The sequence below is a fragment of the Hyperolius riggenbachi genome, chromosome 3, assembly GCF_040937935.1.
Source record: "Hyperolius riggenbachi isolate aHypRig1 chromosome 3, aHypRig1.pri, whole genome shotgun sequence".
Lineage (NCBI taxonomy): Eukaryota > Metazoa > Chordata > Amphibia > Anura > Hyperoliidae > Hyperolius > Hyperolius riggenbachi.
This window is the reverse complement of record NC_090648.1, coordinates 179,805,209-179,832,667: the sequence shown is the minus strand read 5'-3', so window position 1 is coordinate 179,832,667 and position 27,459 is coordinate 179,805,209. Positions and strand designations below refer to the sequence as shown.

At 43.5% G+C, this 27,459-nt stretch overlaps 1 protein-coding gene across 1 annotated transcript in view; it reads left to right on the top strand.

Annotated features, from left to right (window-relative positions):
- Positions 1-27,459, top strand: part of WHAMM (WASP homolog associated with actin, golgi membranes and microtubules) — an 83,933-nt gene that overhangs the window by 28,877 nt on the left and 27,597 nt on the right. The window contains exons 4-5 of the mRNA XM_068275368.1: positions 6,550-6,719; positions 15,343-15,508. Coding sequence (XP_068131469.1) covers positions 6,550-6,719; positions 15,343-15,508 — 336 coding nt within the window. The remainder of the gene's footprint in view (positions 1-6,549; positions 6,720-15,342; positions 15,509-27,459) is intronic.

Below are 27,459 nucleotides of genomic sequence, written 5' to 3'. Positions count from 1 at the left end.
AAGTGCGTTTTGCCCTTGGCAACAGTAATTCTTTTCTAGTAAGGGATCTCACCTCATCACTCACTTTTTGAAGAGCATGTCTATCATAGCCTTTTTTCAGCCATTTTCTCAATCAGGCCTTCCGCTGCCTTATCATAATCCGCAATTTCCGTTGAGATGCGCCGGGCCCTTAAAAATTGGCCTTTTGGGATGCCCTTCTTCACCGTGGCCGCATGAAAACTATCAGTGCGCAACAAATTGTTGCGCTCTGTAGGTTTCTGATATAAGCTGGTCACAAGTTTACCACCCTTTTTGCTGATCGTCACATCCAAATAGTGGATGCAACTGGTGGACCACTCAGCTGTAAACTTAATGGTGGGGTGTGCCAAATTGGCCTGCTCCACCGTTTCCTCAAATAACTCAATGGGGCCATTCCATAACAGCAAAATATCATCTACAAAACGAAAGAAACGAAAAATATGTTTACCATATAATTTGTGATCAATAAACATGCTCTTCTCAAGATCTGTGAGAAATAAATTTGCAAACGATGGAGCAGCAGGCGAGCCCATACTTGTGCCTTGACACTGGATGTAGAAGTTATCGAGGAATCTAAAGTAATTGGAACGTAAAATCAATTCCAAAGCATCCATAATAAAAAATATTTTTGTATTTGGAAGCGTCGTTTCTAATAATTTTTCTTCAATCTGTCGCATGCCCTCCTCATGAGGGATTGATGTAAACAAACTCTGTACATCCAATGTACAAAGCACAAGGTTCTCTGGGATGGTACCTAGCTCCTCCAATCTGCACAGCAGGTCTTTCGTATCTAACAAGCATGTATCAACATTCTTCACCAATTCCTGCAAGTGGGAGTCAATATATTTGGCCAGTGGGTAAAGTACTGACCCAATACCTGACACGATAGGCCTGCCAGGTGGAGTATCGAGGCATTTATGGATCTTTGGCAAAAGATACAATATAGGTATTTGTGGGTTTTCTACCTCCAAGAAAGCTGCTGTCTGCCTATCCAGTATGCCATCCTCCACCCCCAGCTGCACTAACATATCCACCTTTCTTTTAATTTCACATGTAGGGTCACGATCACACAACCTGTAGTGACCCTCCTGATCTAACTGCCGCTGTGCTTCAAGAATATACTGGCACCTATCCTGAACCACAATTGCTCCTCCCTTGTCAGCTTTACAAATAATAATCCCATCATTCTCTTTAAGACTTCTCAAAGCATCCCTCTCCATAGGAGACAAGTTATTAAACAGAGATGACTTATTCTTCTTATCAAACTGTTCCCATAGGCTGCGCACCTCATGTAACACTGCTCCTTCAAAAAGATCAATGGAATTGTTCGCAATGTCCGGCTCCCAATTACTTTTCTTAAAGAATGGTCCCTTGGTGACACTGGGCTTATCTGCAAAAGGCATTCGCAGTTTAATTGACCGGACAAATTTATAAAAATCCACTTCCCATGTGAATAGGTCACCGGACGCTGTAGGTACAAACCCCAGACCCTTTGCCAGTACACTCATCTCTGATTTCGTCAAATTGTACTGTGAAATGTTAATAACAGGGTTGCTTACCCCCTCTAGCGGTTCCCTCCTCGTTTCGGATAGTCGTCCCGAGGTAGTGGCTGTCTGGGGTTGTGTTTTGGATTCACTTGAGCCTCTGCCCCGCCGATGCCTCCGGTGTCCAACTCTGTGCCTGCCCCCTGAAAATCCTGGGAGGACCCCACACTTGACTCCTCCAATTGGGATTCTCCAGAGGTCCCAGTCGGCACACCACCTTGGCCTCCACCTCGTGGAGCGCCTTTACGGGGACGCCGGCGGTGTTTCACGGGCTTCGGCCGGCCTGGCTGGCCACTTCCTGGTTGCGGCTGACCACTTCCGGGTCGCGGATGAGCACTTCCGGGTCGCGGATGACGCGGCGGCCTACCTCCAAATCCACGGTCTATTGGGACCTGCTGCGGATCTCCCCGGGCTGCACGTCTCTCCTGCTGCCAGGTATAGACTCTCCCCAGCTTGTAGTCTTCGATATCTCTGCGGATTTTTGTTTGTTTCACTGCTGCCAGGTCCTTCTTTAGCGCTGCTAGCTGCGTATTATGTTCAGCATTCAATGTAGTATACACGAGCGGTGGCAGAGAGGTCACTAACTCTCATGCTTGAGTCCCTATGTGGTATACGGGCTCAAGTGCCCCTGTGGGTATGTATACATTGGAAAGACGGAAAGACCAGTGAAAGAGAGGATACAGGAGCACAAGAGAGATGTTACTAACTTCGCATTGGGTAAAAAAGAGTATGAGACTTCGGTCTCTAGACATTTTTTGCAGTATCGCCACAGGGCGAGCCAGTTGAGGTGGTTTGTGATTGAGGATGTGCCAGTACTTACTAGAGGGGGTAATAGGAAAAAATTACTTTTGCAATGTGAGGCGAAATGGATAAGAAAATTCAACTGTGTATGTCCTAATGGCCTAAATGAATACCTGAGCCTAAAGTGTTTCTTATAATGTCCTTTTCTCCTAGGGTGAAACTGTCTGCACAGATTGTATGAAACAGGACTTTATCAGGAGGGGTATCGTTTCTTGCTAAGAAAGATGTATACCTATGATTATGATGAATTAATGTTGAAAAAGTATACAAATGTATGGATATGTATTAAGACAGTATCTGGGTGATCTTTTCCTCAGTTAACTGGGGTAGACACTGTCAGTGTAGTTCCCCAGATGGAAATTGTATTGTTTGTTAGTGATGTCAAATTGGTCATGTGACTATGTTGGTCTCATGACTTTTTGTGGGTGGGTATTTAAGGGTCACAGGTGTTGGGTGTGGCACACCTGAGAAAGGGCTCCTCCCGAAACATGTCGTGTGTGCCTCTACATGCTTTAATACAGTTTTGCTACTGAAGCCATTTGTGTGCCGTCTCCACTTTGTACATTGACTACGGCTGTGCAGGGGTGGTGAACCTGCAGGAGGTGGGCACCGGCACGGAGGTCTGTCTATCGGACCTGGAAAGGTGTGTGACGGGAGAACCTTTTGAATAGAAGGCTTTTTGCTGTCTGTATTGAATGTAAGTTACACACTTTAGCGTAGCTGCTCCCAGGGTAAAGACATTTGCTTTTAACTTAGGTTAGTTAGTGTTAGGACATCTGCTCTGGAGATTTACCTCAACGTTGGTGCAGATGTCCAGTATATTATATTTTTGCATGCAAAACTATGATGGAAGCTAAAATTTCTCCATAGACCAGTATTGCATTGTTTGGATGCGGGCGTACAATTCAGTCCAGGGGGGGGGGCGGTGTGCGCCACAGCGATTAACCATTCAATTGTACAGTATTGGGTCAGGGATGTGCAGCCTTCTACCTTTACTTAGGATCCTCTGCTTATAGCTCTGCAGTCAGCCCCATACTGCCCTGTACACCGGGTCTCGACTTGATGATGTTATTATGCATGGACACGGTGTACACATCAGTACAGGGCTGACTGCAGAGCTGTAAGCAGAGGATCCTGCAGCACGATCGCTGCTAGATCCAGGGAGGCGAGTCCTGCTTTTCTTTACAGGATTTATTTACTGATCGGGGCATGGGGGCTACCTAATAGGAGGGGGCTGATAATACTTGAAGACACATCTGGTATGGGGGGACTTAATACTGGGGGGGGGGGCATATCTGGTGTACTGGTGAGTACCTAATGGTGACACATCTCGCTATCTGTAATGTGGGGGGCGGACCTAATACTGAGGGCACAGCTGACTGTATATACTGGGGGAGGGGGGACATAATACTGGGCACACATCTATATACCTATAGGGGGGCTAATTATGGGGGCTTACTACTACTAATACTGGGGGTACATCTATCTATGGGGAGAAGGGGCTAATACTGGGGGCACATCTGGTTACCTGTACTGGGGGGCATCTGGTTATCTATACTCGAGGTAACCTAATACTGGGTGCACAACCTGGCTACCTATAGGGAGTTAATACAGGGGGAACATCTGGCTACTTATACTGAGGGGGGCTGCCTAATTTTTACCATTTTTAAAATATTTTTAATGTTCTCTCAATTGTAAGTACACACTGGCAAAAAACCACCTTTATTTCAGAAACAAAGATCATCATCATCATCATCATCATCATCATCATCATCATCCTCATCATCATAAATTGTGACAGGAACATACATAATTTGAACTTTTGAAAAACAAGAGACATAGCCAAATGAAAATTGTCTTTTCTCTACAGTATAACTTTTTTTATTTTTAGACTGAAATTAGTAAAACTTTCATACTTTCCCATTAAAATGCATAGAAAACAAAATTGTTCTTGGGAAAAAATACCACCAAATAAAAAAAGCCTGGTTTCTCTTGGAAAAAAAATAATCATTTAGGTGTCATGAATGGGGATAACGTTATTGCTGATTAAATAGGGACATAACTAAAACATCAAAACTGCTCTGGCCCATAGGAGGGATCAAGGTCTAGATGCGAAGTGGTTACATTGATCCCTGTCTTCCACCTCGCAACACTGGTGGCTGGATAGTGTAATGGTTAAGGGCTCTGCCTCTGACACAGGAGACCTGGGCTCTGCCTGTTCAGTAAGCCAGCACCTATTCAGTAGGAGACCTTGGGCAAGTCTCCCTAACACTGCTGCTGCCGCCTATAGAGCACCACTTCCCAGTGGCTGCAGCTCTGGCGCTTTGAGTGCACCAGGAGAAAAGCGCGATATAAATGTTCTGTGTTTGTTGTTGTTTGGTGGATTGTGGCATTTAGCCCAGTGAGCTAAGGGAGGAGAGACACTCTTCTGGTCCATGGTGTTGTGGGAACCAGTTACTTGGCAGGCATGGCTGAAGTGCCTGAGCATGAGTGCCAGAGCTACTGAGGTGTGTGTGTGTGTGTGTGTGTGTGTGTGTGTGTGTGTGTGTGTGTGTGTGTGTGTGTGTGTGTGTGTGTGTGTGTGTGTGTGTGTGTGTGTGTGTGTGTGTGTGTGTGTGTGTGTGTGCCTTGGGTGAAGTGAAATTTAGCCTAGAAACTGCCCTGGTAAGTGCCAATGCCTGCACCATACATCTGCATTGGAGGAAGGGTTGCGGAGACTGGGGACATGTTCAAATTTGGATATGGGCCTCCCCAACCTCCCTATGTAGCTGAGGAGACAACAAGCTGGCACTGCTTTGTTAATATGTATTTGTTCATGACTATAAAGTGCATACAGTTTGTGCTTGCAGGTTTATGCATAAATGCACATACTGGAGGGTGGAGAGTCAGAGGTGAGTCGTGGCTACAGCATACTGGATGTCTGACAGCCATTTCACACATATATGCACTCAGCAAAACAGCCATCAGGCATCCACTGAGTTGCACCCTCCACTCACCTCTGACTCTTCACCCCCAGTATGTGTGTTTATCACAATGCATAAGTCGACAAGCACACACTGCGTGCGCACTAACCATAATTATGACATCTTATGGTTAGTGTGAAAAATGTTTGTTTTCTTTTGCAAGTTCAGTGCAAAACTTGGTAGATATTTCAAGTTTTGCATTGAATTCTTTTGATATTTCTGGATGGAGAACAAGTAGCATGTTGTGCTGCACACCCCTCTTCTGCTATACCCGATGCTCTAACAACATTATGACTGATCATTTTAGATGGGCAGATTTTTGTGTTTGCCTAAATACCTGCAAAACCATCAAGTATCTCAGCAGCAGTAAGCTTGGTGGTAAACAGTGCAAAGGACATCAGAAGGGTTTGCTTCACCCACCAGAGTTGGCCATTAGTGCCCTCAGGGCTTGCCTCTAAATAGCTTTCTCCATACCAGACCATCTCCCTTGGTTGTCAACCTTATCCACCTCCACTCTACATGTAACAAGCACTGACTTGTTAATGGCACTGATTCACCAAACTGCGGTAAGATAGCCATTCTACCTGCACACAGCAATCTTACTGCGGTTTGGTGAATGGTGTGGTTACTGCGCAGTTGACAGATGCCGCATATAATATTTAATGGGTGGATGCCTCCAGCTCAAGTGCCAACTTTACTACACCTCTTCCTGCCCTTGATTGGGATGGATGGTGAATGGAAGTTCATGGCAGTTCAGCTACACCTCCCTTTCCAAAAGACAACGCAGCTTGGAAATAAGCCAGAGAAGCGCAGGAAGCAGTGTAGCTAAGGTGATCACTTTTTTGTAAAATTAAAGTATCTAGGTTTTTTAAAACTGATTTAATGAGAACAGCTATTAGAAGGGGAGTGGCAATTATTTGTAAAAAAAAAAAAAAATCAAAAACATTAGGACAAGCTTAATACACAAAGAAAAGCTGCCTATTATTAACATGGCAGAGGAAAAAAAGCTTCTGGAAGCCCATTTCAGATCACTCAATGTTGCACATTTAATAGCAGCAATGCAGTTTTCCTAATACTTAACTGTTACTGATGCTGAAATGCAGTGCTCAAAGATGAATTGTAATAACTGATATAACAAAGCAGATATGTGCCTAACATGCTATAGAGCATGGGTTTGTGGATGTGAAGCTGTAGTTCTGACTTATGCATGATCTCTCCTGCAGCTATGCAGAAACAAATGGAACAGGATGCGAAGAGATTTGGAAAAACCACCTGGGCCACTGCAGTGCCTAGACTGGAGAGGATAAAATCTATGTTGGCAAAGGAAACTCTTCAGCATATGAGATCAAAAGAGATGTGCCTGAATCAAAAGAGGGAAGACATTAAACAAAAAGTAAGATGTCCATACTGATGCATGGAATGTTTGACGTCTTCATATGAAGTGCTATTGTTTGGCAGTTTCCTGTCATCTAGATCAGTGATATTGCCAGAGCTGCTGCAGGAATTCACCAAGTTAACAGTACTTGGATATTTTGGGGCAGAATTATCAAAAGTGTCTAAAATAAAATCTTAGGTTTCTAGAAATCATGCAGAATGGTCTCAAAGTTCTAAAGAGGGTGCAATTTCCTTCTATAACATGGGTGGGGGGGGGGGGGGGGGGGGAGATATTTCTGGTTTCATAAAAGAATGTGGCTCTCCTATCTCACAGTATGCGTACATTTGAAATAGCCGCTTATTGAATTGGGCGCGATTATCGTGCTTTTTATATAGCGGCTATATGTATGTACGTTGTTACAATTATTTAGCGGTTATGTTGAGCCGCTGTTTGTGTTTGCAATAATGTGTTTCCAAGGTACATTTCCAATAGCAGCCGATGTATTCTTACACTTACTATGATGCGTGCAGCGGTTCTGCAGCCGAATTAAAATGATCAACTGAGTGTTTGCTTTATTGCTTCTTAAAATAATAAGTTAGTTTATTAAAAAACTGTGTGTCTTAAAAAAGTGTTTTAACCACTTAAGCCCAACTGGACGAGATTTCTCGTCCAGTTGGGCTGCGCACACTCTCGCGGGTCGCGCGCCCGCGGGCCCCCCCGTGCGCGCCCCCGCTGCTGGCCGCTAGCCCACCGATCAGTGAAAGGGATTATAAATCCCTTTCGCTGATCGGACCCCCCCGGAGAAAAGCCGACAGCGTCTCTTCAGACGCTGCGGCTTTTCTGAGCTCTGGTCTCCTTTCTTCTGCCTGGGAGCGAGATCGATCGCTCCCAGGACTTTTTGATTCTGGCCATCTTGTGGCCAAATAGCAAAATACACCTACAAAAAAAAAAGTTTTAAGAATTAACCTATAAATATATTAAAAAAAAAACCCTGTTTACCTCCCACACCAAAAAATACCCACATACAAGTTTAAATAAAAAAAAAAAAAATTACAATAATAAAAAAAAAAAAAAAACATAAATAGTTACCTAAGGGTCTGAACTTTTTAAATATTCATGTCAAAGGAGTATATCAATATGATTTAATAAATTATGGGCTTCTAAACAGTGATGGACGCAAAACGGAAAAAATGCACCTTTATTTCCAAATAAAATATTGTCGCCATACATTGTGATAGGAACATAATTTTAACGGTGAAATACCCGGGGCATATGGGCAAATACAATACGTGAGTTTTAATTATGGAGGCATGTATTATTTTAAAACTATAATGGCTGATAACTGAGAAATAATGAATTTTTTCCATTTTTTTTTTATTCTTCCTGTTAAAATGCATTTACAGTAAAGTGGCTCTTAGCCTAATTGGTGGCGGAAAAAACAAGATATAGATCAATTAATTGTGATGAGTAGTGATAAAGTTATTGGCAAATGAATGGGGGGTGAAAGTTGCTCGGATGTAAAAAAATTTCAACCCTTCGGGCTTAAGTATTTAAATACGGTAAGAGTCGACAGCCATTTATTTTGTCTATAGCCGAATTATAACGGGCAAATAACTTTTATTTGCACATTTTGACTGGCTACTTTCCAAATTAGATCATGTCCATCATCTGAGTTCCCGTAGTGACGCTAATCAGATTAAACCCCTGTCTGTGTTGGCCGTCCTCTGCTGGAATGCTGGACTATAAATATAAACACTAAATAGGTAGATCCGACTAGCATCGCCCGTAAAATAATTGCACGGTTGGCACCCCTCAGCGCTTTCCACTGTCGTTCCCGCACACTGTACCTATCTTTCCCTCTTACACTAGCACCCTGGAGCACCCTGATGCATGCTATGGGTGCTCCAGGGTGCAAGTGTAGGTGGGGGAGATAGGTACAGTGTGCGGGAAGGACAGTGGAAAGCCGAGGAGGGAGAGGAGATAGATGCCGCTCTGCTATACTGAGTATAGCAGAGCCAAAAGCATCTTTGAATATGGCTCCAAGGCTCCCCATCGGTCTATTAACAGACCAATGGGGATCAGAAGGATCCCCATTAGTCTGTTAATAGACCAATGGGGAGTCTTTGAACCAAAATTCAAAGATGCTTTTGGCTCTGCTATACTCAGTATAGCTAGAGCGGCGAGGGGACCAGCGGATGTGCAGGTCTTCCTCTGCCCCAGATGTAGGGGCTTACTGGAGGAATGCAGCACCTGAGTAAAATGGGCTCACTTGAGCCGATAACTCATGCTGTAGTGGAGCTAACTGAGGGAGAAAGCAGTTGCCAAAAGGTGTGTGGAGCCAAAATGTAACTCTACAGCTTATTCCAGAGCACCCCAAAAATGCAGTTTTCCTCACCTCTATCCCAGCGCCTAATACATCCGCAATTGAGTGTTCCGAGGGTGAGCAAATGGAGTCAGCAGCGGCTGTACAGAGAGCCATACAGCAAAAGAGCCAGCAGGGCAGATCACTGCCCATAAGCTAGCAGTGAGCAGAGGCTGCTTGTGCCCACACCTGTTCATAGGATTTCCGTTCAGGGGAGCAGTAATATGGGCACCTACATTTATTAGGGGGCATCTGTTCATTCGGGGGTGAGGTATAGCCTATGTGAAATATCGGTATTTCCGTTCAGGGGAGCAGTAATATGGGCACCTACATGTATTAGGGGGCATATGTTCATTCGGGGGTGAGGTATAGCCTATGTGAAATATCGGTAATGTTCAATTTAGATGCACTAGGGCAGTTCACCTCTCACTTCAGGGAAAAAAATATGCTGATGAGAGACACATTTAGCTGATACAAATGTAGATGATGGAGTAATTAACTGTAACAGTACTGTAGCCGTAGTTTACTTAAAGTACATTTTGATAATGTATTCAATACAGGAATGCCAATAACATATGCAAGCAGAGAAACGTGAAGTACGGAAGGCAGCGATGCTGCTATAGCAGGTGTATATTGATTCTGGTCCAGCTAATATGTGTATACCTGTTACTATATATAATGTATCTTTGTAGTGTAAACAGTCAACTTTAGCATGTAAACAACTACAATTTAGTAATTCATTCAGTTCCACAATTCATTGGCATTGGATAAGCTTTGATTGCAAATGCTTGGTAGCAAGGTGAACAGATTACTGATGCACCCAAATCAACTACTGCACGTCACATAACTGTGTGTCTACACTCTACAAGATAGGAAAGCAAAAATTGCTGCAGAGAGCGGCAGAGGCTATAAGCTGGTAGGCAGCTGGGCAGAGTTACAGTGGCTACAACCTGGCAAGCAACTGCTGCACAAAAGCCACAGACAGCTATTGTGAGCTGTGGCCACTCATAGCCACACTTACTCCTGTGCCTTACACACTGTGCACAAATAACATGCTATTTAGCTGTAGCCGATTTCTCTGAGCTTCAAAACAGTTGTGACACTTTGAGCAGCCCCATCGGTAGTAATATATTCTCATTCTCTCTCTCTCTCTCTCTCTCTCTCTCTCTCTCTCTCTCTCTCTCTCTCTCTCTCTCGTCTCTCTCTCTCTCTCTCTCTCTCTCTCTCTCTCCCCCTCCCCCTCCCCCTCCCCCTCCCCCCCCTCTCTCTCTCTCTCTCTCCCCCCTCTCTCTCTCTCTCTCTCTCTCCCTCTCTCTCTCCCCCTCTCTCTCTCCCCTCTCTCTCTCCCCCTCTCTCTCTCTCTCCCTCTCTCCCTCTCTCTCTCTCTCTCTCTCTCTCTCTCTCTCTCTCTCTCTCTCTCTCTCTCTCTCCAATTTTCAGAGGATCATTACAGTGATAAGGTATTACTAAAACCAGGATCATATTCATTACAGCAATGAGTGCAGTGAAAAGTGGAGCACAATGACGCCTATAAAGTTCATATAAAACACTATTTATCGTGTATAGGTTCAAAACTGATGATCATGATATATTTGATTACAGCTGAGAAGATTGTGGTGTCTATAAATGTCACTTATATATGAAATAAAATAGATATAAAACACTAGCTGATATTGTGTACTGTAAAATTATGTTATATGGGACACTCCTGACATTTTAGCCAATAAAAATGCAGTATGCACTATTTTTTTAATTGTATATTTATATACAGTTCTGTATTTATTAGTTTAGTCAGTGCTTTGTAAAGTCTGTGCTGCATTTCTATAGGCTGTGCTAAAATGTCACGAGTGTCCCCCATATAACTGCAGCTGCACTATGAATTGTGAAGTGCTTATAGAAAAGGCAATGCAGAGTCGGGAGAAAACCAGGTAGGAGAGGGACTGAGCAGTGTATAGAGGAAGGATGCAGTGCATAACTTCCCAAAACGTTATTTATTGTAAGGGCCAAGCTGTCCAGAAGTCAAATCAGCATAGCGCAGTAATGTACCATTGTTGGAGCATTATGGGCAGCACTTATACAGCGGGAGCAGAGGGGATTATTTAACTGCAGAGGTGGCATACAAAGTGGGGGTTTAGATATCGGCATAGAGGCTGGCTGGGTAATTAATCGGGGAATGTCTATAGTGCTGGCAGAAGAAGCAGGGTTTAAATATCGGCATAGTGCAGAGCAGCCGTGTGCCATAGTTTAAAACTTCAAGCCGCTATTACAGCACTTACGATTCATTTGGCCAAAGCGCATTGTAAATTGTTACTTTTAGTTAGATAATGACACATAGCGGAAGCTGGCTGGCAGTGCGTTGTAAAAAGTTTCAGCAATAGCCGATTGCAGGCATAGCCGTGACCTGCGCCCATATCATGCAGTCTGCGCCATGAAAACGAATGTAGCCGATAAATACATTGTATGAATAGCCGCGCCCAAATGAACTGGGCTTTTCAAGGAAGAGATGTGACTGATATCTGTGGAAGGAAACTTTTTAATTCAGTGATGTAAGGAATAAAATGCATACAGTACAAGCTGACAGTTCAGTCCCCCCTTATTTTGTACATAGGGAATTTACTCTTTTTAGAACACCTGCACATTACTGCTATCCTCCAATTTCAATTGAATAGGCAGGAAATGGGAAGAAAAAAACGTAATTGCTTTGATAAATCTGCCACACTGTGTGAATGTGGTATGTCTTCATGTCCACATGCTGTTACCAGATTTATTAAATTGCAGTTTCTGCATAGGACTTGTGTGCACAGAGGTTTATTTTTATGTATTTGATCTGGGGGTTTCTGAAGCACTGTGGAAGGATCATAATATCAGAGTTTACATTTTGATTCAGATCTTACTGAGCGGTAGCAACCTGCGTTTGAATGCCCTATTTTAAATTTGTGTTTACCTTGCGTTGTCTCTTCAGACACCGCCTGTTCTGCTCCCCGGTGTTTGAAGTTACTGTAATTTATACTGGATGGCTGAGAGCAAACACCATTCAAGCACAAATTAAAGAGCAATTTTAGTGGAAAAGACAGAGCTTGTCATGTAAGGCTCGGTCTTGAAACTGCCAGGATCAGTGGGTATCGGGGTTAATGGCTCGCATCTGGTGCGTAACTCATTAGACAAGTGAAGCTCCCTCTCCTCCACCAGCATTATGGTCCAGTGTTTTTATCCAATGCCTTCCGAAGCTCTGGTCGCCTACATTGCCACGGCCTTCCCCCAGCTCGGCGGCCACCATTTAGGATGCGACTGCTGACCTGGGGGCGGGCCTTGGTAATGCAAGTGGGGGTGGTCAGAGCTGCAAGAGACTGTAGGGAAAAAATAAAAAGCACTGCGGCTTTTCGGGAGGGCGAACTTTGACATTAATGAATTATGGGCGAGAGGGGTGAGTTATTAACCTGAGACAGTGCAATGAACAGTCCATACAGAACATGAACACTAAGTTGTTAAGTCAAAGGGTGGAGGAAAATGAGTACTGGACACATTAAAGAATCACCAGTAGCCTCCAACCCTACTTCAGGGCACCATAGCAACTAATACGGCCATTGCTATGTTCTTTGTATATGTAAAAGGACAGCCCTAAACAAATAAAAACAGGGCTATCAGTTGCTTGTTCAGCACTGTCCTACTAGTTTCCCTGCTACCTCTTCTGTAGTGGTGTGGGCACTAGGACTGTGTAATTGTTGCTCACTTCCAGGTCCCCCTTTTTCCATGGACCACTAGGTGGTGCGCTTGCACCAATTAAGAGTACAGCATGGACCGCCTATCCCACTTGACCATTACTTTGGAGATGGCTGCTGATGGCAGATATAGCAGAGCTTGCTTGGGTATTGGGCTGCTGCCCCAGACCTCTGGACACTTGCTTGTTGGGTACATAGTGCCATTTACGTTTTAGTCTTGGGGCATGGGGGACTTACATTTAAATCAAGCTCACTTACTTTGAAATCGTGTCATTCCCAAAACCGTTCTGTTTAATGCGTCATTGATGTTTCTGTGTATCATTTTTAACATTAACATAATGCAAACATAAGCAGTACATAAATAGTGACTGCCAGAAATCCTAAATTCCTTTAATTCCTTTAATCATCCCACTTTTAATAAATAGTTATGTATTAATCCTATTTAAAGGACAACTGTAATGAGAAGGATATGGAGGCTGCCATATTTATTTCCTTTTAAACAATACCGGTTGCCTGGCTGTCCTGTTGGTCTATTTGGCTGCAGTAGTGTCTGAATCACACCAGAAACAAGCATGAAGCTAATCTTGTCAGATCTGACAATGTCAGGAAAACCTGATCTGCTGCATGCTTGTTCAGGGGCTGTGGCTAAAAGTATTGGAAACAGAGGATCAGCAGGATAGCCAGGCAACTGGTATTGTTTAAAAGGAAATACATATGGCAGCCTCCATAACCCCCTCCTTACTGTTGTCCTTTAATGTCCTACTGATATACAATGAAATATAGCTCATACCTACTCTAGATGACTGTTGAGTAATAACAAACCTCTGAGATGTGTTGAGTTGTTTAATTGTTTTAGTAATATCTCTGTCATCCAATTTCTGCTGGATTTCTGTGCAAAAAGCAGTTAAATTAATTTTCATTACATTTTGCCTGTAACTTACCAAAATGTGCCAAGCAAGGGTCTAGTTTACATTTAGAGTATAGTAAAAGCTTCAAACACAAAATCGTGGAGAAAAAAAAAAGGTAATTTTCTTTAAAGGGAAGGTTCACGCAAATAGAAAAATACAAATCCACTTACCTGGGGCTTCCTCCAGCCCGTGGCAGGCAGGACGTGCCCTCGGCGCTGCTCCGCAGGCTCCCGGTCTTCTCCGGTGGTGAGCCCGACCTGACCAGGCCGGCTTCCAGGTCAGGCTTTTCTACGCTCCAACGTGCACCTCACGCCGTCGCGCTGACGTCATCGGACGTCCTCCGGGATGTACTGCGCAGGCGCAGTTAGGGTTGCCAAGTGTCCGGTTTTAGACCGGACAGTCCGGCTTTTGGCCGCTGTGTCCTGTCCAAAAAGGCATGTTAAACCGGACAATTAAGATGTCCGGTTTTATGCCTTTTGCCACTTGCCGCCACCCGTCCGCCAGCGCTGCGCGACCGCTTATTCGCTGCCTGGCTGTCAGTCAAAGGCACAGCCAGCCAGCTTACGCGGCGTAAGTTACGCCAGCTTAAGTACCGCCCCCGAGCCCGCGCTTCCCGACGTTGCTACGGCAACGCCAACGCTGCGTTGCCAACGCACGCATGACGTGCGTCACTCACGTCATTTGCAATGCGATTCTGCATCTGCGAAGGAAGCAAGGTAAGGTCAGGAGTCTGGAGATATGGTGAGTGAGTGACCCATAATTCTCTGGTTGTATTTCCGCTCTTTGTGTGCATTGGCTCCGCTCTATCTCCCCTCCGTATAGTCCAGGCGTGACTTTCTCATTCAATCTCGCCTGAGCCCGCTGCTTACTATACTTTACACTTGAATTCATACTATTGTACAACGCAATTTATACTGTTATATTTGTTATATTTGCTCAAAATGTGTACATACATGTATGCGCAGATTTATATTTTAACTTTATGCCTATGTATGTCCACTTTATTGTTCTCAATAAAAAATTTTGGTGGGAAAAAAAATTTTTTTTAAAACTTCCCGCAAGAAATCGACCACTTCACTGTGCAAAAACGCCATAAATGCATTGCATTATATGCATAGTTTTCCAGTTTTGTAATAGTTTTCTGCTCTGTCTCTTTTTATGTGCATTTACTGGTGAAAAGCGGTCTCTTATTATGTGCATTTACTGGTGAAAAGTGGTCTCTTATGTGCATGTACTGGTGAGGACAGTTAGTGACATGGCTATGTACTCTGTAATGTGCTGCAGAAGATGTCAGTGCGATATAAATACTGTAAAAAACATTTTTTAAAAAGCCCATTGCTTAGCCCCACTCTACATAAAAGTGCGCTTCTGACTCCGCCCCTAACTCCACCCCCTGTCCGGTTTTCTCCATCAGCCGACCTGGCAACCCTAGGCGCAGTAGTTCTGGCCAGGTCGGGTGAGCCACCGGAGAAGACCGGGAGCCTGCGGAGCGGCGCCGAGGGCACGTCCTGCCTGCCACGGGCTGGAGAAAGCCCCAGGTAAGTGGATTTGTATTTTTATTTTTTTTAATAGACCATGGATCTTCCCTTTAAGCACACAAGCTGTGATCATCTTCATTGACCAGTCTATATGTTTATTATTGAATTTTGTAGATGGGGAACCTGAGTGAATGGGATGAGGACATGACATTGGTGGATGAGCTGGAGCTGCGCTACTATGAGACACAACTTGAACTATATGATGTTCAGTTTGAGATCTTGAAGTATGAGGAAATGCTGCTTACAGCAGAGCTGAACTCACTGCGGAGGCAAATAAAAGGTAATCGGAGCAATCTGCTAGTGCCATGTGTTCTGAATGGAAATGCGCTGCCCCTAGTTTCTAATAATGACTGTTGTAATCCCTTACAGATGTCCTGGGCCCTAATAAAGGAAACTATGCTACCTAATTTACAAACACAAATAAGGGCACCTCCCATTAGCTTCCTGGTAACTGCAGGAAGTAGGAACATCAGCCTTTGTGCACTAATCACATACCAATTCACAATGGGCAGCACTGTTTGAATCTCAGCCAGAAAACTCTCTGCAGGAAGTGTGTTCCTTCTGGGCACTCTGGTTTCCACCCACATCCCAAAAACATACAGATAAGTTAATTGGCTTCCCCCTAAATTGGCCCTAGACTATGATTGACATAGGACTATGATAGAGATTAGATTGTGAGTCCCTCTGAGGGACAGTAAAGGTAGCCATACACTGGTCGATTTGCCATCAGATTCGACCAACAGATAGATCCCTCTCTGATCGAATCTGATCAGAGAGGGATCGTACGGCTGCCTTTACTGAAAACAGATTGTGAATCGATTACCTGCTCCGCCTGCGCGATTCCCCAGGTCTCCGTTGTCTTCTCTGCTCTGGTCTGGTCTCCGACATGCTTCACTTCTTCCTGTCTGGGGGAAGTTTAAACAGTAGAGCGCCCTCTCAGTGAAGCATGCCAGACCCGGAGACCAGACCAAAGCGGAGAAGACAGCGGAGACCTGGGGAGTCGCGCCGGCGGAGCAGGTAATGTATTGCAGCTGTATTGCGTCGGTCCTCGGGCACTCAGACGCCGCTAGCGACGCGCTCCCTTCCCGCGGGCGATCGACGGTAATTTCCCGCATGGATCGATCAACGGAATCGATCTATTTCGGGACAAAATAGATTGAAATTTAGCGTGTAGCATGAACGATGTGACAGCAGATTCTATCCCAGTGATCGAATCTGCTGTCGATCGGCGAGAAATCGGCCTAAAGTATGGCCAGCTTTAGAGACAAAACCATGTACACTGTGGAAGAGGTCAGCACTGTATAAATACTAAAAAATAGTAATAAAAATTGAAGTCACTCATTCCTGCTAAATAAATTAGCTTTATTGCACTAAATATGGGACCAATAATGTATAATAGCAGAATCATCCATCCAAGCCCCTAAAATAATACACACAAATTTTAAATTTAAATTTTTAGTTAGCAGATATATGAGTGAATGTCTGTTTTGTTCTTGCTATACAACAAATACCAGCTTGACTCCATGAGACAAAGGACTAAATATATGCAATCTAAAAAAGGGTGGGCAATCAAAAGGCTGATCTCCCATGTAGACTTGTTTTGTTTTTGTTTTGTTTCACCACCAAGTACTATGAAACAGAATTTAAAAGTGTAATATTACTGATGACACGCTTTCAGATTTTTTTTTTTGTTTTTTGTAAGTATCCTTCTCATAATACAAGTATATTGCATCACTGATTTTTTTCTCCTGCAGTGAGATATGCCACCATAGGACATTCAGGTGTTATAATTTAGCAGGCTGTACAAGATGTCCTCATTTTTGTACACCAGCCATCGTCCTGCTGCCCTGCATAACTCCGCTCCTGCTAAACTCCAAAATGGAACATTTAAATATTTTAATTACTCATTGACGTGCTCTCCTGGTACGAGTACACCACCCGGATAATTCTTCCCCAACCAGGAAGCATTTTAGTGTACAACAAAGACTGAGAAATGGTGTGGCAGACTGTGCTTGGAGAGTATAGATGTGTGCAGGGACACTGAACAGAATGAACCAAAGCATGTTTATAAGAGTGGAGAAGCAGTAACAGAACAAACCTGTGACTTCTGTATATAAATTGGGCTTCTCTGCAGACTGCTGCACGAGGTGAAAGGTGCTACCCTGGGAGTTGTTGTTGCAAACCCGGCCACAAAACTGAAGAGTGCAAATATATTCCACGCATTAACTCGAGTCTGATACATGGCTTTAAAACATTAGTATATTTTACAGTGTATCATATTTTCTATGCTTATAATTTTTTTGTCCATTCTGTCTAAATTGATACTGTCCTCCTGATGTATAAGGAAAGGGACAGACCAAATAGAGCAGTCCTCAAGATCAAATTTGATGGCAATTTTGGTAAAAACAATTGTTTATACAGAAAAATCTTAAGTTTTTTTTTTTTTTTTCTTTTTTTCCTATTTGTTAGAGACTTTTGATCATAACTCATTTTTTTTTTTATTTTTTTTTTGCGGAGGTTCTGATCAGGTTTTTATGAAAACTGAATGATGTTCAATAGATTGTCCATTCCTTAATTTATTGACCCAAGCAATTTTCTTGAGTTTTCAAATTTTATTTTTTTTAATAAATGGAGAAAATTGTACACTCGTAGAAGAGTGGTCAGATTTTTCAAATGTTCCACGTAATCAGAAAAAATCCTGGTAATTCTTGAATTGAAAAGAAATATATAAATTGTATGGTGTGTGACCTTTTTTTGATCTTGAATCTGCTGCTGTTTGAGACTTGTGCTTTGTTCTGGGATAGGAAACAGCCATCAGGTTGATACACTTCAGCACCCACTAGCCTCCCTTGCTTTCTCTACTTAGTGTAATGTTTCTGGATACCCAAAGGTTAGTGCTGGGCAAATTCTCTTGTTGTACCATCCTTCTAATACAGCAAGGCCATAGAATCATTTTCCTTACATTTCTTTGGGCATCTCCAAGAGTAAAGTATGCACAATGCAAGGACAACTGGAAGGGAAACATTGGGTGCTGTCTTGTTTTTTTATTTTTTTTCTTGCAGGCTTTTTAGGTGAATAACAAATAAACCACACTGACTATTTCATGTCTTACTTTGAAAGATCAGCGAAGCATACAGCTGACAATTACATATCAGTTTTGGAAGCTGCTGTCACTCATACAGGATAAGTGATAGCCTGTAGTTCATGTAAGCTGTGATGCTAGCAAGTGCCAAGAAAATCATTTCATCATAAGCTGGTGTGAGGAAAACTGTGTGGATGTGACTTGGCTCTCCACAGAGGGTGATGTTTGAAGCCCTAGTTCAGTCAGCCTCCCTAGATAACAGAAAGGGCTTCTATGCATAGACTTGAAATTCCTTTTTAAGAAGATTACTTTGGATGCTGCTATGATAAAAGTGGCACGCTATAACTTAATACATTTAAGCTGTGTTTTTTAAGGATTTAAAATACAGCTATGTTTTTAAGGATATTGTGGATCTGTGTGGATTTATACAAGGTATACTGCCAAATGATGAATATTTACTAATTCATTCATTAAAAAAGAAAAGCTAAACCGAGTTGGGCAAACTATATAAACAAGAAATTTAAACTTCTACAGGTGTGGTATATGCAGGACTAGCCAGTTTGGTGCACAATTGCCAAAAGTAGATTTATGTTGATTTTTTTTTGCTGATTTACAGTAAGTGGATTTTTGATTCATATCCCTTATGTGCTGGCAGGGAAACTAATCCATTTACTGTATTGAGAGCTCATTAAAAGTGGAAAGCAGTGTTCCATCCTGGGTGATCTCCTGTCCCCCAGGTATCTGGTCCCATTTATGGCAGTTTTTTATTTGAAGGTGCAAGGAATCCTGTGCACTGCCTGCCTTGTCATATTGCCACGTCAGTCATGCAATGTAAAGGTTTGCAGTACATGAACCATGTTGAGTGCATGACACAACTAAGGCCTCGTTCACATCTGCTGCGCTGAAAAACGTGTGAAAGCGCGTGGTAAAAAACGCATGCGCTTTAGTGCGCGTTTCTGTGCGTTGCGCTTCTTTAAAGCACGTTTTGCTTGTTGTACTAGCAGCAGTTGTCAATAAAACTTTGTTTTTGTATGTAAATGTATTTTATTTCTCCAATTAGGGGTAAAAAACGCATGCGCTTCTATGCGCTTGTACGCGCTTCTATGCGCTAAAAAAGCGCACCCATTCACTTGCATTGATGTGCGCTTTTCAGCTCAACGCACAGAAATGCATGTAACCCTACGTTTCTGTAACGCTGCTCAGCGCAGCGCATAGATGTGAACCAGCTACATTTAGTTACATGGGAAAGTAAATACCTTGCTGATCGCACAGGGCAGTGCGCTGTAAAAAACGCACAGAAACGGCCCTGATGTGAACGAGGCCTAAGTCTGTAAGTCATGTGACCTTCATATCCTTAGAAAATTGTTTTTTCCTTTCTTTATATAAAACCAGACATTGTTCAGAAAACTGCCTTGGGGGACATCTGCAGGGCAGACACATACTGTATCCCAGGGTGGAGCCTCAAGCTTTATATTAAATATACACTATAGCATTCTCTGGTTAAGAACTTGCAACAACGTACATACCAGTTCAGTGTTCTCCCCAGAATTTTTTTCCAGCTGGGTGGCATGAAATTGTAGCCGGGTGGCATGAAAAAGTAGCCGGGTGGGGCGAAAGGAGAAAATGCAGGGCCGGTGCTTCTATGAGCAATTATGCTTACAGCATCGGAGGAGGTGAGCCGATGACAGCCGGGTGATCACCAAAACTAGCCGGGTGAAGAACCCGGCTAAAAGAGCCTGGGGAGAACACTGCAGTTTACTAATAAAATAACAAAAGTTTACTCTGCCACTGGCTCTGTTAATGATTGGTGAATGTGAAAATATCAGTGGAGCAACCTTCTCTCTGCACAGAAGTCAACCTATTGTAATGTAAATATGGAATCTGCAGTTGCTAGCTGCTGGACTGTAATATGGTATTTCTAAGGGCCAGTTTACGTGGCCGGTTGCTGGCATCACAGTTCACCAATGCTACCTGCTTTTTCTGGCATCAGTTCCCGTCATTCCATTGTGTTTTGAGCCCCTAGGGTTGGGATCAGGAACAGTTTTGGCTGAGAGCCATAAATGCTACATATTTTAAAATGTAATTCCGTGAGAGCCATACAATATGTTTCAAACTGGGACAGTAGGGCTCACGTCCCTGTTGCCATGGTGATGTATATACATTTGATCCGCCGGGCAGTGGAAGTGTCAGACACATCTTCAGCTTCTCTTGGGGGTTCAGCAACATCAGCAATTTCCCTGAGAGCCATACAGGATAAATACTGACTAATAGCTTGTACAATTAGCTAGCTGACTTGGGGGTTGATACACTTTGTAGGACGAGATCCCTGCTCTTTGGCTCAATAGGCTGCCTGTCAAGTGACAGGCAGCCTATTGGGCCAAACAAAGTGTGGGGATCTTGTTCTACAAATGTCACTGAATTTGATAGGGCCCAGAGTGGGGCAATTGGAGTAGCTGTTAGTTTCAGGGTAGCACGAGTAACAGCAGTAGCATGTCTACTTTGAAAATTTTACTTGCGGTGCCACACTAAGCTGCGCTGCTTGAGTAGTGTAGCTTAGTGAATCAACCCCTACTGATTTGTATGTGAGCCACATCTGGCTCCCGAGCCATAGGTTCCCTACCTGTGCCCTAGGGGGATATGAAACCATAAATGCAACCAGCGTTAGAAGTAGAAGCTACATGCATCGTCTTGGAAAATTTGATCAGCTGCAGCAATTGTGCAATGGATGTAAACACATTAAGATGAACACTGTCATGTGTTTTGGTTTTTCTCTTCTGTATACATCCTAGAAAGTATTTGTTAAAGAACCATTTTTCACATCCAGGCACCTAGCACTTTAGTCAAGAGAAAATGTAGTTTTCCATTTTCCTCTCATTAAAGAGAACCCGAGGTGGGATTTACTTATGCTAGTAGGGCACAGAGGCTGGTTGTGCACACTAACACCAGCCTCTGTTGCCCCATGGTGTGCCTCCCAAGACCCCCCTGCACGCCGCTATACCCCCCGCAGTGCTGGCGACACGCAGCGTGTAGCCAGCACAATGTTTACCCTAGCACTGTCTGTCAGCACCGCTCCCCCGCCTCCTCCGCATCGCTGCTACCCGCCCGTGTCCCTTCCTTCCCGCTGATTGGAGGGAAGTGACGCGGGCGGGTAGCGCCGATACGGAAGATGCGGGGGAGCGGCGCTAACAGACAGGAGAGAGGTAAACATTGTGCTGGCTACACGCTGCGTGTCGCCAGCACTGCGGGGGGTATAGCAGCGCGCAGGGGGGTCTTGGGAGGCACACCATGGGGCAACAGAGGCTGGTGTTAGTGTGCACAACCAGCCTCTGTGCCCCACTAGCATAAGTAAATCCCACCTCGGGTTCTCTTTAAGTCGTACTTAAAGAGAAGCTGTCAGCCATACTATCTCGGAAAAAATATATATATACGTAGATAAATACTTGCTCTTACTTGCATAACATATGTATTGCACTGTCCACGTTATGATTCCTGTGAATTTTATAAAGGAAAAGTAGAGAATCCTACTCTAGACAGTTTCCATATTTACTGTGGCTATTTTGAAGCCAGTCGTGATGTGATATCCGCCCTTAGTCTCCTCTGCCTGATTTGCCCGCCCTTCACTATAGAAAGTGCATCGTTTCAGTCTGAGAAATTTTGGCCAATCAGAGAGGAACAGAGGTGTGGGAGGGGAAAACAGGAGGGAAAGAGGCTTCAGCCAATCAGGCTGCATTAGTCAAGTCTGAGGGGAAGTAGAGAAGCAAAAAGACAAGCCAGCATGCCCTGCAACTTCTCTTTTGTGTACCAAATAAGTCATGTAAACTGGGGAATGATAATTTATCAGCAAGAAAAGTAATAGTGAATTTAACTTTTGGATTGCCTGATTAGCATCCTTATTACTTGTTTACCAGATAAAAAATAAAGAATTGATTTTTGATTTTATGCCCGACAGTTACTCTTTAAGATTAGAAGCTACTAGGTACTTTTCTAATGACAAATCTCAAATTATGTTTTACTGTAAAACACACCTTTTACCACAGACTTGCAATAGATCATGACATGATCAGCATCTTGCAAAAAACTGCTCACCACAGCATGCTGTTACTTATTACAAATGGCTGATTTCTGGTCTTTCTGTGGTTGCGTGGGAGCGGCTGTGTTGTTGCTGATGTCTGCACTATGCACTGGCGAGGAATAATTCACAGCGTTTTTAGCCAGCTCAGTCTATCAGTTAAAACAGTTAATATGTCTGTCTTCTTCATATATGCATATGCAACATTTATCCGGATAATTTGTGTAAACAGGAAGTAGCCATAAAAACTAAATGGCTGTTAAAATGAACCTAAGGTGAGAGTGATAGGCAGACTGCCATATTTCCTCTTAAGCAATACCAGTTTCCTGGCATTCCTGTTGATCTCCTGGCATCAGTAGTGTCTGGATTAGCCACCATGCCTGTTTCAGGGTTGTGACTCAGTCAGTTCACCGCAGTTTCCCTTTAATTTCTGTACAAGTCCTGAGCTTTCATTTATATGGGCTTGTGTTTATTAGCCTATCCTTTTTTTTTTTTTTCTCCCTCTTCCCTTTAGCCAAAGTGTACTCTTGTGACCAAAAAGAGAGTCCCCAGAACTCTGGTGCTAAAAGCGAATTACTTATTTCATCCAACAGACGTTGAGAAACAAACATTCACAGAAATAACTAATTGCGTGTGCGTTTACAGTCGACCCTTACTTGCAACTATGACTAAGGGCGGATTGTAAGCCCGACATGCGTTAGTTGTTTCTGTGAATGTTTTTCGTTTCTCTATGTCTGTTGGATGAAATAAGTAATTGGCTTTTAACACCTATCCAAGCTCTGTGGACCCCTTTTTTTGTGCAGCTGTCCTTGGGCTTGGCTGACCTACTCCTGCACCGGCGAGTGCTCTAGGGGGTTTGAGCGTTTTGGACTTTCTCCTGCTGTACTTAAAGAGACTCCGTAACAAAAATTGCATCCTGTTTGTTATCATCCTACGAGTTCCAAAAGCTATTCTAATGTGCTCTGGCTTACTGCAGCACTTTATACTATCACTGTCTCTGTAATAAATCAATGTATCTTTCCCCTGTCAGACTTGTCGGCCTGTGTCTGGAAGGCTGCCAAGTTCTTCAGTGTTGTGGTTCTGAACTCCCCTTCCAGGCCCCTCTATGCACACTGCCTGTGTATTATTTAGATTAGAGCAGCTTCTCTCTTCTCTCTTATCTTTTACAATCGTCCTCTGAGCTGGCTGGGCTTTCACATACTGAGGAATTACAAACAAGGGCAAAGCTGTTTGCAGGAAGAAACGAGCAGCCTGAAACTTCAGTGCATGAGAGATGCATGGGGAAAGAAACACACAAATGATCTCTTGAGATTCAAAAGGAAGGCTGTATACAGCCTGCTTGTGTATGGATGTATTTTTCTATGTGTGGACATACTGTACATCAACCTACTTCCTGTTTTGGTGGCCATTTTGTTTGTTTACCAACAAACTTTTTAAAACTGTTTTTAACCACTTTTAATGCGGTGAGGAGCGGCGAAATTGTGACAGAGGGTAATAGGAGATGTCCCCTAACACACTGGTATATTTACTTTTGAGCGATTTTAACAATACAGATTCTCTTTAAGTGACCCTCCAAATGCGCGCATGCATTTGTTCCCTTCACCCCATGGCATGAAGTGGTTAAAGGGACTCCGAGCAGTGCAGAAACTATGGAAAGATGCATATCATTTTGAAGCTCTTTCTCCTCTTTCCAACAATATATAAACCGTCGCCCTACGCCTTTTAGTTTTCGCTATTTTCACGATCGAAGTCGCAGCAAATGCGATTTCGATCCTAAAAATAACAAACTAAAATGCGTAGGGTAGCAGTTTATATATTGTTGGAAAGAGGAGAAAGAGAGCTTCAAAATGGTATGCATCTTTCCATAGTTGCTTGTATTACACAGGACGACACTTTCCCCAGTGTCAGCAGCTCCATTCAGCTGCCGACTTTGGGGAAAAGTCGTCCTGTGTAATACAAGTAACTATGGATAGATGCATACCATTTTGAAGCTCTCTTTCTCCTCTTTCCAACGACATCTAAACTGCCGCCCTAGGCCTTTTAGTTTTCGTTATTTTCACGATCGAAATCGCGTTTGCCGCGACTTTGATCGCGAAAATAGCGAAAACTAAAAGGCGTAGGGCGACGGTTTATATATCGTTGGAAAGAGGAGAAAGAGAGCTTCAAAATGGTATGCAACTTTCCATAGTTTCTGCGCTGCTCGGAGTCCCTTTTAAAGAACAAGCGACGTCCATGCTAACCTAAGAATTAAAAACAAATATATACAGTGGAGGAAATAATTATTTGACCCCTCACTGATTTTGTAAGTTTGTCCAATGACAAAGAAATGAAAAGTCTCAGAACAGTATCATTTCAATGGTAGGTTTATTTTAACAGTGCCAGATAGCACATCAAAAGGAAAATCGAAAAAATAACCTTAAATAAAAGATAGCAACTGATTTGCATTTCATTGAGTGAAATAAGTTTTTGAACCCCTACCAACCATTAAGAGTTCTGGCTCCCACAGAGTGGTTAGACACTTCTACTCAATTAGTCACCCTCATTAAGGACACCTGTCTTAACTAGTCACCTGTATAAAAGACACCTGTCCACAGAATCAATCAATCAAGCAGACTCCAAACTCTCCAACATGGGAAAGACCAAAGAGCTGTCCACGGATGTCAGAGAGAAAATTGTAGACCTGCACAAGGCTGGAATGGGCTACAAAACCATTAGCAAGAAGCTGGGAGAGAAGGTGACAACTGTTGGTGCGATTGTTCGAAAATGGAAGGAGCACAAAATGACCATCAATCGACCTCGTTCTGGGGCTCCACGCAAGATCTCACCTCGTGGGGTGTCAATGGTTCTGAGAAAGGTGAAAAAGCATACTAGAACTACACGGGAGGAGTTAGTGAATGACCTCAAATTAGCAGGGACCAGTCACCAAGAAAACCATTGGAAACACATTACACCGCAATGGATTAAAATCCTGCAGGGCTCGCAAGGGCCCGCTGCTCAAGAAGGCACATGTGCAGGCCCGTCTGAAGTTTGCCAATGAACACCTGAATCATTCTGTGAGTGACTGGGAGAAGGTGCTGTGGTCTGATGAGACCAAAATAGAGCTCTTTGGCATTAACTCAACTCGCTGTGTTTGGAGGAAGAAAAATGCTGCCTATGACCCCCAAAACACCGTCCCCACCGTCAAGCATGGGGGTGGAAACATTTTCCTTTGGGGGTGTTTTTCTGCTAAGGGCACAGGGCAACTTAATCGCATTAACGGGAAAATGGACGGAGCCATGTATCGTGAAATCCTGAACGACCACCTCCATCCCTCTGCCAGGAAACTGAAAATGGGTCGTGGATGGGTGTTCCAGCACGACAATGGCCCAAAACATACAGCAAAGGCAACAAAGGAGTGGCTCAAGAAGAAGCACATTAAGGTCATGGAGTGGCCTAGTCAGTCTCCGGACCTTAATCCAATAGAAAACCTATGGAGGGAGCTCAAGCTCAGAGTTGCACAGAGACAGCCTCAAAACCTTAGGGATTTAGAGATGATCTGCAAAGAGGAGTGGACCAACATTCCTCCTAAAATGTGTGCAAACTTGGTCATCAATTACAAGAAACGTTTGACCTCTGTGCTTGCAAACAAGGGTTTTTCCACTAAGTATTAAGTCTTTTATTGTTAGAGGGTTCAAAAACTTATTTCACTCAATGAAATGCAAATCAGTTGCTATCTTTTATTTAAGGTTATTTTTTCGATTTTCCTTTTGATGTGCTATCTGCCACTGTTAAAATAAACCTACCATTGAAATGATACTGTTCTGAGACTTTTCATTTCTTTGTCATTGGACAAACTTACAAAATCAGTGAGCGGTCAAATAATTATTTCCTCCACTGTAAGTAGATAAATACTACTTCTACTTACATAACAGATGTATTGTGCTATCCACGTAATGATTCCTGTGAATTTTATAAAGGAAAAGCATAAAATCTTATTCTAGGCAGTGGCTCTTGTTTATTCCCCCTACCTTCTCTTGCTCATTGTGTATTCATTAGCTGCCATCCTCCCAGAGTCTTCAGACAGTTCCACTGAGGCGTATACTAAAGCTGGCCATACACTAGGCCGATTCCCGCCAGATCGACAGCAGATTCGATCACTGGGATCGAATCTGCTGTCACATCGTTCACGCTACACGCCGAATTTCAATCTATTTCGTCCGATCGTTCCATGCGGAAAATTACCGTCGATTGCCCGTGGGTAGGGAGCACGTCGCTAGTGGCGTTCGAGTGCCCGACGACCGACGCAATAGAACAGCAATACATTACCTGCTCCGCCAGCGCGACTTTCCCCAGTCACCGCTGCTTCGTCTCCGCTCTGGTCTCCGGCATGCTTCACTTCTTCCTGCCCGGCAGGAAGTTTAAACAGTAGAGCGCCCTCTACTGTTTAAACTTCCTGCCGGGCAGGAAGAAGTGAAGCATGCCGGAGACTAGAGCGGAGACGAAGCAGCGGTGACCGGGGACAGTCGCGCCGGCGGAGCAGGTAATGTATGCGGGGGAGGGGAGCGGCGGCGGCAGCACCACCACCACCACAGATTGTGAACGGTTTCAGGCTGAAATCGGTTCACAATCTGTTTGCAGTAAAGGTAGCCATACGATCCCTCTCTGATCAGATTCGATTAGAGAGGGATCTATCTGTTGGTCGAATCTGATGGCAAATCGACCAGTGTATGGCTACCTTAACTACACTGTCTTTTTTTTTTTTTTTAATTTACACATCCAATCACTGAGTCACCTCAGCCTTGCTTGTAAACACAAGTAATCAGATGTTTTTTCTGATAAGGAGCTAGGCAGGGAAATAAATGGAAGAGGAGGAATATATTATAGATAAAAAGAACTCCCAGCATTCAACTCTTTGGCACTGTTTGGCACTAGGGCCAGTGCTCCTAAAGTATGTGATAACTACAAACCATAACAGCAGAAAAAGTTTTGCAAGTTTTGAATGCAGGATTAGCATCTTTATCACTTAAAGAGACACTGAAGCGAAAAAAAAAATGATATTATGATTTGTATGTGTAGTACAGCTAAGAAATAAAACATTAAG